Genomic DNA, 13170 nt, shown 5'->3' on the forward strand with positions numbered 1-13170 from the left:
GTATTAAAAAAAGCAAATAAAAACAAATGTATCACTGTACAAATTCCTGCGATTATTAGACATGCATAATTGCATACGAAGTACTCACTTTGAATTAAATCAACATGATAACTGAGCAAACTGTTTAAAAAAAGATTGTAAATGGACCTTGAATTTAATTAATTCTAATTTTGCCAAGCTATTAACTACATAAATATTGGCTGTAATGGGTGCAAACTCAATCAAACCTTTACAGATATTTATAGAATAGAATGGAATGTCTTTATTATCATTATACAATTGTACAACGAAATTATTATTATTATTTATAGGTCTATTTTAATCAGAAGAAAGCAACAGATAATGTTTAGAAAATAGGGACAATTCAGGTCAAATAGGGTCAAGCTGAGTGTTAGAGCTGGGAAGATAAATCACACTTATACACAAAATGAACTTTTCACGAATACAGATTGTTTTGTCTTCTGTTGCAAGCTGCACAACTAATTTTTACCTGATCAAAGCAACGTCAATCTCACTCTTTTTGTCCTAACCTCCCTCTTTCACACAAATACACCCAGTAACACACCCGAAACACACACTGTGTACAATAAGAACCTTGTCTTCCACTTCATTGTGTGGATAAAGGAGAGCTTTTTCGCAACATGGCATTGCACAACAGCAGAGATATTGAATTTCATGCACCCTCTGGCTCACACAAAATGTGCAACGTAATAAGATGCTATCAAATGTAACACAGAAACTCTTACATGAGACACTGGTGCTTAAAAACTAGGAGTAGCCTTTTGCTGATATAGGATAGGATAGGATAGGATAGGATAGTACTTTATTGATCCCCAGAGGGGAAATTCGGGCGTTACAGCAGCACAGACAAGAAAGCTCAAATACACATTAAACAGAATAGATAAGATAAATAAAATAAAAATAAAAACAAGGGGTATATACAAGAACAAAATGAATGATGAAGTTAACTGGGGGGAATTGAGAATTGAAACAGTATATGAAGAGAATGACAAGTTAAAGTGACAAGTGATGATTAAGGTGACTTGGTATGATAAATAAATAGCAGCAAGTAATGTAAACAGCAAGTAATATGTACTCAAAGAAAGACTAGTTTATTCTCAATAGATACATCGGCTATATCAATACATGTTGGTTGATGGTAAAGACAGATTTGAGGCTGACAGAACACTTTAGCAATCACATGGTTTAGCTGTGATATTGATGTTGCCATGCTGGCTTCATGGGTATGCAGGTTGGATTAATGGATGGAAGATGATTTAGGAGGCTGTGCAGCAACAGATTACCTGGATGGAATATGGTTTGACTAATAAAGACTTTTTTAAATATAGCAATATTACACTTAATCTTTCTAAATAAGATAACTCAAACACCAGACTGTGCTGATGCTAAACCATGTTGAAAAAGTGAAGAACAGCTCTGAACCTTTTTCTACAGCAGCTAAAATAAACATTTATAGTCTCCAAATTTACAATACACTGCAGCTACTAACACAAAGCTGTATCATATCAATCAATCAATCAAACTTTATTTATATAGCACCTTTCAGACAAATTAAATTGCAGTTCAAAGTGCTTAACAAGAGTGCAGAAAAGCTATTGACGTAGTTTATAAAATCACTGATAACATCATTGAGAGACCAATGTCAATATAGATAGATAAGCCTGAATCATTAAAAAATAGTGTCTGACTGAAAATCATTCAAATGGTTGCAAAAAATATAGTAGAATAAAATACACTTTTTATTCAAACCATGACTAGAAAGATGATTCTTACATAACTTATTTAACACATTTTAAACTAGAATCACCAGGGATTCAAAAACTATTACTACAGTATTATTTTATTTATTTTGATTTCAAAATATATCAAATAACACTTTTGTATAATATTAAATAATATTCATTAAATATTCATTTTTAGCATTATTTTATATTATTTTAGCATTTATATTATATTTTATTTTATTTTATTTTATTTTATTTTATTTTATTTTATTTTATTTTATTTTAGCATTTTATTTAAAGTAGACAATATTTCAGGTTGACGCTGTATGGTGGAGTAATCCGTTGTGTACACCGCCGCCCTGTGGTCGGTTACGTCATCGTCATGTCCGGTCTCAGGTTGAACTCGGAAACAAATCATTTCCTCAAACATCACTTCCGGTTGCTCACATTTTTTTTTTTTTTCTTCAGCAGTTTAGAAGAAATGGCGGACATGGACGAATTGTTCGGGAGCGATGGAGACAGCGACAATGAACAGCGAGGTAATGTTTCATCTCAGGTTTTGAAAGACTTGATTTTAAATTAAGTGAGCGGACTAATTAAAGTGTTTTTTTTTTTTTTTTTTAAATGCTAAGCAGCAGTGAGCAATTTAAAACAACCGGAACTGAACTGTGTTAGTCTGCAAGTGTGAATGTTTGGTCAGGATGTTTTGTTCATCATTGCGTTACAAAAAACATGAACACGTTTGTTATTTCCTAAATGTGATAGCTTTTACCTTTAAAATTAATTGTAGTTCCTAACTAGGAGAAATGGCATGGACACGATGCTCCTCCTGTGTTTACAGGTGTTTAAATCTTTAAAAGTGGTTTAAACCACAGACTAAATGTATTGAGTAGTTTACTTATTGTGTGAGAAAACATTCAGATGGAGATATCAAGTGTGATATAACTTGTTGGTGATTAAACCAACTCAATGCAAACAATTAAATATCTATGAAAAATCGTAAAAGCATAAAGAGTCAAACTGAAATGTAATTCTTCACTGAGCCGTAACAGTAAACTTAAAAATAATGCATTAATAAATCACATTTTTTTTCTGCAGACAATTTTCTCTATGCTCTGCAAACGTCAGTGTAAGCTGTATACGCAGACTAAAATCTAAATAATGAGCAAATAAACAAAGTATTGTCTCTTGGAAAATGTGGATAGTAACTGCACCACATCTGTCCTATGAGTACTAACTTGTAAATGCATGGTTCATGGTTTTATCAATTCATTACATTAGGTTTTAAATATTCACAGCTTACACTGACGTTTGACGTAATGTAATGAATTGATAAAACCATGAACCATGCATTTACAAGTTAGTACTCGTAGGACAGATGTGGTGCAGTTACTATCCACAATACTTTGTTTATTTGCTCATTATTTAGATTTTAGTCTGCGTATATATGATGCGGTTCAAACCCTCAAATGTGATCTTTGATGCGACATTGAAGCGTTACATTATGGAGAACATTTGGTGCCACAACTAGGCAACTTAAGAGGAGACAGTGTTGTTAAAAAAGGGTTCACGAGAGAGGCGATGTAATCTACTGAAAATGTTGTGGCCTTCTGTCTTTGAATTCTGATGTTCAGCCATTCTGTAATGAGAAAATGAGCTGTGTTGTGTCGACCTCGTTTTATTATAATACAAGGCAATGAGACATTTTGCGAGAGCACTCATTTAGCAACAGCCTTTCCTCGCCGTGAACTGATTTTTATACACTCGTTTTGTTGCCGATATAAACAGTCTGTGTTGTTGTGTTTCAGAGTCTGGCTCGGGATCCGGTTCAGACACCGATCGGGAAAGACCTCGATCTGCCAGCAACGCCTCGGGCAGCGGCAGTGACAGTGAGAGGGAACGGGATGATGACGACGAAGAAGGCCAGGAGGGAGGAAAACCCAGTATGAACAAGGTTTGTAGCTGTGTTTGATACTAAAAGAAACTGAGTGTGGATGGAGGTCCTGTAGTGGAAGACGGAATAACAGTGAAACTTTGCCTGAACCATTTCTTATTGCATCCAGCATTTTCATCAAGCAGCTTCTTAATCCTATTGCTTTACTGATGTCAGGCACCATGAAGACACTGCCACCCTGCTAGAACTGCTGAGTTACATTATGTTCACTTCTCTTTGCTGAGGTGACAAGGTGAGTTAGAGTCAGCTAACTCCTCTCTTTCTAACTAACAGGAACTGTTTGGAGATGACAGTGAGGACGAGCAGCACAGTCAACACAGCGGCAGTGACAACCAGTCTGAACGGTCGGGGAACCAGTCAGACGCCAGCATGCACTCAGACCAGGCGGAGAATGAACACTCTGATGTAGAGCAGCACAGCGGCTCAGAGCGCGGCCATCGAGATGAGGACGAGGAAGAAGGGGGCCACAGGTCCGATGGAGGAAGCCCAGCTGGCAGCGAGATGTCTGGAGCAGGGAGCCCTCGCTCTGACAGAGGGAGCCCTCGCTCTGACAGAGGGAGCCCTCGCTCTGACAGAGGGAGCCCTCGCTCTGACAGAGGGAGCCTTCGCTCTGACAGAGGGAGCCTTCGCTCTGACAGAGGGAGCCCTCGCTCTGAGAGGGGCAGTGTTCACTCAGACAGAAGGTAGGCCAAAACACAGTGATGTGCTTTATTGTTTAGGGCAGGGTACCATTTGTAGAGCACTATTCATCCATAAAGCAATTCAAATATCTTTACAAAGTTAAAAAACAAAACATAAGAAGACAAGAAATTGAGCAAAAATAAGACATCAAACAAAATATGTATTAAAGGAGCAGCATGTAACTCTGATACGTTGTGTGTGTGTGTGTGTGTGTGTGTGTGTGTGTGTGTGTGTGTGTGTGTGTGTGTGTGTGTGTGTGTGTGGGGGGGGGTTTCCATGTGGTGGGCACTGAAGCTCCTGCCCTGCATCGGTCTTGAAACCTTTCTGGGTTCTAACCTCATTTCATTTTTCAAACGCCTCTTCAATATTTATAATGGTTTTAGCACGTTTCTGCTCCTGGAGCTTAATAGAAAAATGAGGCGGCTTTTTTTAATGGAGTTAGATCAGTCTCAGTATTCGCAAATGCACACAGAAGGATTCACAAATGTATTTCAATACACACACACATATATATTTCATTCTAGATAACTGTAAAACAAATCCACAAATAAAAAAAAATAAGATTGTGAAGATAAGTGTTGATAAGCATTTTTTTTAGAAATGCCGGCCTTAAAGATCTTCCTCCTCACAGAGAATGAATACGCTCAGGCCAGAGAGCGACAGAACACAATGTGAGACAGTGACGCGTTTGTTTCAGCTCTTCTATAGGGACAACAATGAATGAACAAAAGCACAGATGTTGCTTTACGTGAACTACAGTTGCTACAAGTTTAGTCAGTGATATTTTTTTACTGTTACCTGTAGGTCTAAAAAGTCAAAATACAAACAAACAGCTGAAATCCCAGTCTCACAATGCCTCAGACCATTGTTTGTTTCAACACACAAAAATCCACCTAAGAATGATAAAAACAATAGCAGCTTTGAGAAGCTTAAGTTTGTTTTGTGTTTTTAATAAATGAACTAAACAAATAATCTGTGTTTCATGTTTGTTCTGCTTATCCTGTAATCCTTTGAGTGACTGATATTTTCAAGCACTTATCACAAAATGTACTTGAGTGATTTTAGAATAAAAAAGAGTCACGAACGTAATAACTACGAATCATTCTTCTGTGTTTGTTTGAAATACAGCGTGCACAGCGACCCCCGGACTCCTCAGTCTGTTCCCGGCACCCCTCACTCTGACGGAGAGGCTTCTGGCAGGGAGAACCAGTCAGATGATGAGAAGTGGGAACGAGGGGCCAAGAGCGACCAATCAGAGGACGAGGAGGAGAAACGCCGGTACTCTGATGAAGAGAGAGAGAACTCGGACGACGAGGGGCCGAGGAACAGGAAGTCGGTTACGCCACAGGGTCAGTATAAAAGTTAGAGGTGGTTGACCTCTGGATCATCAGCCCCCCCCCCCCACCACCACCATCTCTGTTAATCTTCACACATTAGATTTCATTAGAAGAGGATTAGAGGAAGATGTGAACATTTATATCCTAAACTGAGAGAGTTGAGATTAATCTTTCAACTCCGGAAGAAGTTTTCTCTCAGTCTTTTTGTATGCAAGAATTATTCTTTCACATCTGGTGTAAGAAGCTTTTCTATGTTCTGTAAATCATGCAGGACACTGGATTGTATTTCAACTGTTTTCATTTCTTCCTTTTTTTTAAGGCTCGGCAAAGGGGAGCGATAGTGAGGATGATTTCCTCAGACAGAAAACCAAAGCGAAAGCTGCCTCTGATTCGGATTCTGACAGCGATATCGGAACCAAGAAGAGTAAGAAAACGTTTGCTCCTTTCTGTTTTTTTATACAGTAAACATTACATTGTTGGTTCATCATAGTATCTCCTGGAAAAGCAGAGTTAGTCGGTTTTATAAGCTGCTTTAACCGGGTATTAAAAAAAGGTCTATACTCTCCTGCAGCAAAGACAACAGCAGCAGACGACCTGTTCGGAGAAGCAGACGACATCTCATCTGACAGTGATGCAGAAAAGCCTCCGACCCCTGGACAGCCTCTGGTATCTACCTGCCCTCTCACTCTGTCTCTTTCCTCCACAAGTCACTAAGCCTCTTTAATTATTATGCAGTCTTTTTTTTTTTTTTGGAGGGTCCCAAATCTCTTTTTCTCAGAGCTTCTCACTAAGCTTCTAGAAGCTAATCCCCTTTATCAAAGGTCACTGAATCTCACTTTAAAAAAAATAATAATCTTGTCTTCTCTCTCTCCTCTTTGTGTGTGTGTGTGTGTGTGTAGGATACAGAGGATGGGATGGAGGGGGAGCATGCAGAAGAGGAGCCTGCGCCTGAAACCCGTATTGAAGTCGAAATCCCTAAAGTCAGCACAGACCTCGGGTCTGACCTTTATTTTGTCAAGTTGCCCAACTTTCTGTCTGTAGAGCCCAGGTATGAACACTCCTACTGTCACTATATACAACATGAACACATAAACACGTGTTGTAGTTGACAAGCTTTTATAATGTAGTCAAGGTTTAAAGAAAAACTAAATTCCAAACATTCAAAAAAAAAAATGTGATCCTTGAAAGTTGAAGCTATTCAGGATCGTCGTGTCAGGAGTTTTAACACAGTTTTCCTGATGGTGTTCAGTTGAATGTGCTGGCTTCTCATGTCAACAACTGTGTAACTTCAGGGTCTATTCAAATAAATATTTTTTTATTAAATTCTGCTCTATAGGCCTTTTGATCCTCAGTACTATGAGGATGAATTTGAGGATGAAGAAATGCTGGATGAGGAGGGACGAACAAGGCTCAAACTGAAGGTATGTTTTTGTCGCTGTGTGTGTGGTGTGTAAAGGAAATAAATCCAAAATGTTAATAGCTTGAAGGAGTTGTAGCTGAAAGTCTGTTTCACATTGAGATATCGCTGCAGTGCCGCTATGACACTTTGACATCATTATGCCTTTATACCTCTTCACTGAACCAACAACAGCGTAATATTGATGTCCCACTCTGTGATTTTACAAAGGGTTAAGGCGCCGCAGTGGTATTATAGGCATAATGTGTTTACAGTGTTGGTTTAGGGGTGGCTGAGCTCCATTACAACACTTGTGTGATGTTTTAACTGCAGGGGACTTAACAGTACTGTCTTTTTCATACTTGCCTTTATCGGTTATGACAGCTGAAGAGAGACTGTTGGTGGATAACATGCAGCAAAGGTCAGAGGTCGCTGCGCTGAGGACTATTGCCTCCGTACATGGGGCGTGCATCATAACCCCTAGGCTATTGGCGCCCCGTCACAGTACCGCCTTAAAAAAGGGCCGTATGATTCTTGTCACTTCATTCAGAGTGACTAATGTTTTCGTTTTTTTCCGTCTCCCCTGCAGGTTGAGAACACAATTCGGTGGCGAGCCAAAAGAGACGAGGAGGGAAATGAAACACGAGAGAGCAACGCCCGGATCGTCAAATGGTCTGACGGCAGGTTAGTGCGTTATATCATACTGGAGGTGTGTAGGGTTATTACCCTGTGAACAGGTGGTACTCTGTACTTTGTATGCTTCTGAAACGTCTTCTCTCCTTCCACAGCATGTCCCTCCACCTGGGGAACGAAGTGTTTGATGTTTACAAAGCTCCTCTACAGGGAGACCACAACCACCTGTTCATCCGTCAGGGCACAGGACTGCAGGGACAGGCTGTGTTCAAAACCAAACTCACCTTCAGGTAACACACTAACATGCCACTCTTGTGCTTGGTGACAGGCGGCTTCTTCAGACCAGAGTCTAACACTCACTTGAATTAGAAACTATCAGTTGCCAGGGACACTCCTCCCCCTCCTCCTCTTCCTCTTCCCCCCCCTCCTCAGTCTGGCTCCCTGACAGCCGTACATGCACTAAATAAGCCCCAGGATGTCTCTCATTCCAAACAACAACAATAGCAGCCTTCATACAAGCTCTGTTCAGAAGTGTACAGTGTTAGTTGCTGGATCACCTTGTGCAAGCTGCCCCAGGTTTTCTCCCAGTAAGAACTGGTTAAGCCTCTTAGTGCCCCTAGGTCCACCTGGATGTTCTGTCTTCTGGAACCACATGGGTCTAGTAGGAAAGGGGCCAAAGCTGCTTTAAAGCCCTGCAGGCCTCCACGCTCCCAGACAGGACATTACTATTTGTTCTGATCAGGTCCAATCATCAGAGAGAAGTTTGATTAGGATTAAGACTGAAGCTGCTCAGCGTACAGCGGTTAGGTAACAGTTTTTTTTTTATTAAGAGGAGCTTGAGGCACTGCAGATAGTTGTGGAACAGAAATGTTCAAGTAGAAAGCTTAGTTTTATGTCTGGTTTTAATGAGAATTAATATTACAAACCACAGATGATGTTTTCAGACTTCTGTTGGCTCCTTCTGCTCATGAATCAAATATGAGCACATCATTTAGAGGATGGCTCTAGCTCCTCTAAAATCAAGTTGGGGTTTTTTTCTAACAAGAAAATGTTTTTGCTGAAGCAGCAAAAATGTTTGTATTCATGCAGGTGGAAACAGAATAAAATGCTGATTCTACTGAAACCATTGTGATACCAAAACACAGTTTCATAAAAACATGAGGCAAGGCAGAGAACCCAGTGGGTTTGGGAAGAGTGGAAAACAGCATTTTTTAAATCTGTGCGGTCTGAAGCAAGTTTTAAGCCAAAAACTCTGAGGTGTATGATGCCCTTAGGTGCTCTGTGTAGTTTTTCTGTTCACCTAGCAGTTGTGTTTGCATTAGTATATTTCAGAAGACATTTTAAGATTAAAATGAGTTCAACGTATTACCATATTCATATTACATATGGATGATGTCCACCTTGTGATTATTTCTGTAAAAAAAACTTTTTCCATAGCACTGGTAGTACAACTCCACAAGGTAATATTGTATTACTGTGGGCTAAGACAGGCTTGGCAGGGGACAGTGTTGTTTTTACCAATTTGCAATGCAAATGCATTGGTTTTTTGCATTTCCCACTTAAAAACCCACAGGAAATAAACACTTTTTCCCATTATTATTGTTTTTTTCAGGCCACACTCCACAGACAGCGCTACCCACAGGAAGATGACCCTGTCCTTGGCTGACCGCTGCTCAAAGACGCAGAAGATTCGAATCCTCCCCATGGCTGGACGAGATCCTGAGTCGCATCGCAACGAAATGATCAAGGTAACACACACACAGTCTGTCCATCTGTTCCTGTCCTGTTTGTCTTTCCTGTGCCCTGCCCGAGAATGCTTTTGTTACCACGGAGACCAAAAAAGGTTGCATAGGGCCAGTTGGTGGCAAGCATGGGGCTCAGTTACATAAAGTCCTACCCTGACATGCTTACATAATGAGGTCACACAGGGGCCGGTCAAATGGAAATAGTGTCAGCAAGTCAGGGATAGGGTGAGACTTTGGGCTTGTGTATCTACTGTCAACCTAAACATGTTCTGTTGATAGCAAAGTTTGTAGTTTCAATGAGACCGCCTGACTGCACTTGTTGAAGATGAGCAGCACGGAGATTTTCTGGTTGTTTAATGTGTAAACAAACTTTTGATGCCAAGTGCAGTCACATGCCGGACTTGCTCCTGAAAGCCCTGTCATAGTCTTCACAGTCACACCTGTATCAGTGTAGTCTCAATTCAGCTTTATCTCTTACTCAAGGCATCGTACGAGCTGGTTATTGAAGAATATTAATTAGGAAAAAATACACAACAGATTATGCTACAGATAATATTAAGAGAAATTAACAAAAGCAACCATTGCCCCTCATCTATACCCAACATATAACTGAAATGAAGGTAACAGAAAATATATTCAAGTAGTAGCTTGAAGCATTATTCCCTTTGGTTTGTCTGTCCCGGCAGAAAGAGGAGGAGCGTCTGCGAGCTTCTATACGCAGAGAGTCCCAGCAGAGGAGGATGAGGGAGAAGCAGCACCAGAGAGGCCTGAGCAGCAGTTACCTGGAGCCAGACCGCTACGATGACGAGGAGGAGGGCGAGGAAGCCATCAGCCTGGCAGCCATCAAGAGCAAATACAAGGGAGGAGGAGGCCTGAGAGGTGAGGACGATAAGATGTTTACCACACTCACCTTCTCTCTTTATTCTTTCACCTGCTGTTTTCTCCTTACAAGTCACTGAAGCCCTCATCAACATAATTGTGTTTTTTCGTGATCCAGAGGAGCGAGCGAGGATCTACTCGTCGGACAGCGATGAAGGCTCCGATGACGACAAGGCCCAGAGGCTGATGAAGGCCAAGAAGCTTGACAGTGATGAGGTGGGTGGAGTATTAGATGTGCTACGATCTTTATGCCCAAAAACCAATACAGATCATGTCCAGAAAAACTGTGAACTGCTCGTTAATTTATCCTTTAATATGTTGATATATTATACATATAATATTGTAATGGGAAGTACATATAAAACCAGCCCCAAAACTAGTATGTTTACTAATCTGCAGAACCTGTCAAGGCCAACTCCTCATAAGGTCTGAACGAGTGAACTGCTGAATTGTGGAACAGATTTTCAGCTCTGCTTTGGGGTCGCTCCTTATTTTTCTGATTTAAAAAAAAAAAAAAAAAAAGTAAAGGTGGATCTGAAACAAGTTATTTTGAAAGTTTTCAGGAGTATGAATATTTTTCAAATGTATTCTCTTCCCTCTTGTGGATTTGGTCAAACATCCAGAACTCCATTTTGAGGCTTTCACTGTCAGTGTTTGGTGGTTCCTTTTATAAGTCCTCTGTAGCGTCTTTTATCCCATCTTTTCATTATGTATTTTTTATATGATTAGCTTTTGCACAAATAAGGAGCTAAAGAACTAAAGACAATGGTTTCCAGAAAGGCAGACAGGGGGCAGTGTGAGGCAGGACACAATGTGGGTTAAAAAGCAAACTTGCCTCTTTACCCTCATGTTAACCAGAACAGGACAGGAAATACTAGTCCTGATGATCATGCACTTAATTCTGCACAGACTGTTTCTGCCAAAAAACAATTTGTAGAGCCAGAAAAAGAGCAGCAGCTGTGAAAGGACACACAGAAAGTACTGAAGCAAAGGTACAGAATGTATGCTGCTGTCAGCATGGCTGTTCACGCCAGAGAGTCATCTCTACTGTTGTGTTTTGTTCAGGAGGGCGAGGGATCGGGCAAGAGAAAAGCAGAGGACGATGAAGAAACGGCCACCAAGAAGGCAAAAAAATATGTCATCAGTGATGAAGAGGAAGAGGAGGAGGAGGTGGAGGATGAAGAAGAGGATGACGAATAATTCATTTTTTTTTATCATTCCACTGTATTATCAGTGCCCACATGGCATATAACCAGCCATATCTTGTTTTGTAGATTTTTCTTAAGACGTGTGTGGGGGTGAGCGTGTTATTGTTTATGTTCTGTACAGCCGAGGAGAAAATAAAGAAACGTCTCCTTATGTAACATATGCTTCCAAAATCAATTTTTTTGAACCATCTTTTGTAACATTATGATTCATATGCATGAGTCACACTGTGTGAGATTATGAAACATAAAGATCAGTCCAGGTACTGAACAATACAGAGGTTAAGGTGGTGAAGGTTGTAGGTTTGTTAGAGATTACATTGGGTAAATAACCTAACAGAGACAGGCACTGCATAACACTGACTCCCATTACAAAACAAAGCACAGACAATCATCTAGCCCTGTGCCAATTCAGTTGATGCAGTTCATGCAGATAAAATGGTGCCCTTGAGGAAAAAAGGGTGGAGAGAGTAGTTTGGGGATAAAGAACCAGCTGAACCCACCTGACAAGAGACGCAAAGGATTAGGACATTTTGGAACTGAGACAAAAGAGCTGCAGTACACGGGGAGAGAAGATCCTCCTCAGCATGTCTGTCAGCCCAGAGGGAAGTGAAGGTTTGCGGGCATAGCTGGGAATTAAAAATCTAAGTTGGCATCAACATCTACCTCACCTACACAAGCGTCCACTGCTTGAAGTCACAGCTACATGATAACATATCAGTAAAATATCCATCTTTTACTTGAGTTTACACAGCATTGACAACCTGAAACTCCATAGAAATAACCTTACAGCTTTGTTCCATTTGATCACTTTGCTGGCCTGTTTGAAATCAGTATCAGATAGCCTACATTTGTGGACCCCCAACAAGCTAACAGATATAAACTTTAAGAACAATGAAAAATGTAAACCCTGTTAAGTCAAAACATTACAATATTCCCTTATTGAAACATACATAACATTGCCTTCATTTAGAAATATACGTTTGTCTCAATAACATTAAATCCTAATGCTAAATGCTCTGTGAACTCTACAGCCAGTAGAGCAGCTCAAGTTATTGACACAATAGTGCTAATGAACTAGATGCTACTGTTAGCGTGCTAACATATTGATGTTAAGCAGAGTTCATTTTCACCATCTAACAGTGTGTTAGCTTAAGCCTATTAGTACGTCCTGATTCTCTGCAGCACAGAATGTAAACACATTTTTTAAAAATTTAAATAAGAACATTTTTGATTGTGAATCAAAGTGGTGGACTGTACAGTCTATGTGACAGACCAATTTTGCTAACCTAACCTAATGGAGCCAGTAAGGCTAAATGAGTTATGTATTGTGTATTGGATTGACAGTTTTTTTATTTAGTCATCATACACGCTACAATATTTGTAAACAACATATATGGCCTACAGTCAAAAGTTAGTTTATTATCAATTACAATCCCAAGAAACTCTGTCTCAAGAACTCCTTCAGTCTTAATGTCACAGATTTTTTACGAAATAGCCCCATCAATTTTGTTTTGAGTTCCAAAAATCATGAATTTAGTTTTTTTAATATACAATGTAGAGACAATTTATTAACATCAAACCAAGTTTTTATA

The 13170-nt window shown here is 39.9% G+C and overlaps 1 protein-coding gene across 1 annotated transcript; it reads left to right on the forward strand.

Moving 5' to 3' along the window:
* Positions 1-2150: 2150 nt before the first annotated feature.
* Positions 2151-11734, forward strand: leo1 (LEO1 homolog, Paf1/RNA polymerase II complex component). Its single transcript, XM_065952795.1, has 14 exons — positions 2151-2284; positions 3554-3699; positions 3973-4382; positions 5509-5729; positions 6037-6141; positions 6289-6383; positions 6617-6765; positions 7054-7138; positions 7703-7797; positions 7902-8036; positions 9359-9494; positions 10178-10370; positions 10489-10586; positions 11436-11734. The coding sequence occupies exons 1-14, from the start codon at positions 2227-2229 to the stop codon at positions 11568-11570; spliced, it is 2061 nt and encodes a 686-aa protein (XP_065808867.1). The 5' UTR covers positions 2151-2226; the 3' UTR covers positions 11571-11734.
* Positions 11735-13170: the final 1436 nt, after the last annotated feature.

This window comes from Labrus bergylta, chromosome 3 (genome assembly GCF_963930695.1).
Source record: "Labrus bergylta chromosome 3, fLabBer1.1, whole genome shotgun sequence".
Classification (NCBI taxonomy): domain Eukaryota; kingdom Metazoa; phylum Chordata; class Actinopteri; order Labriformes; family Labridae; genus Labrus; species Labrus bergylta.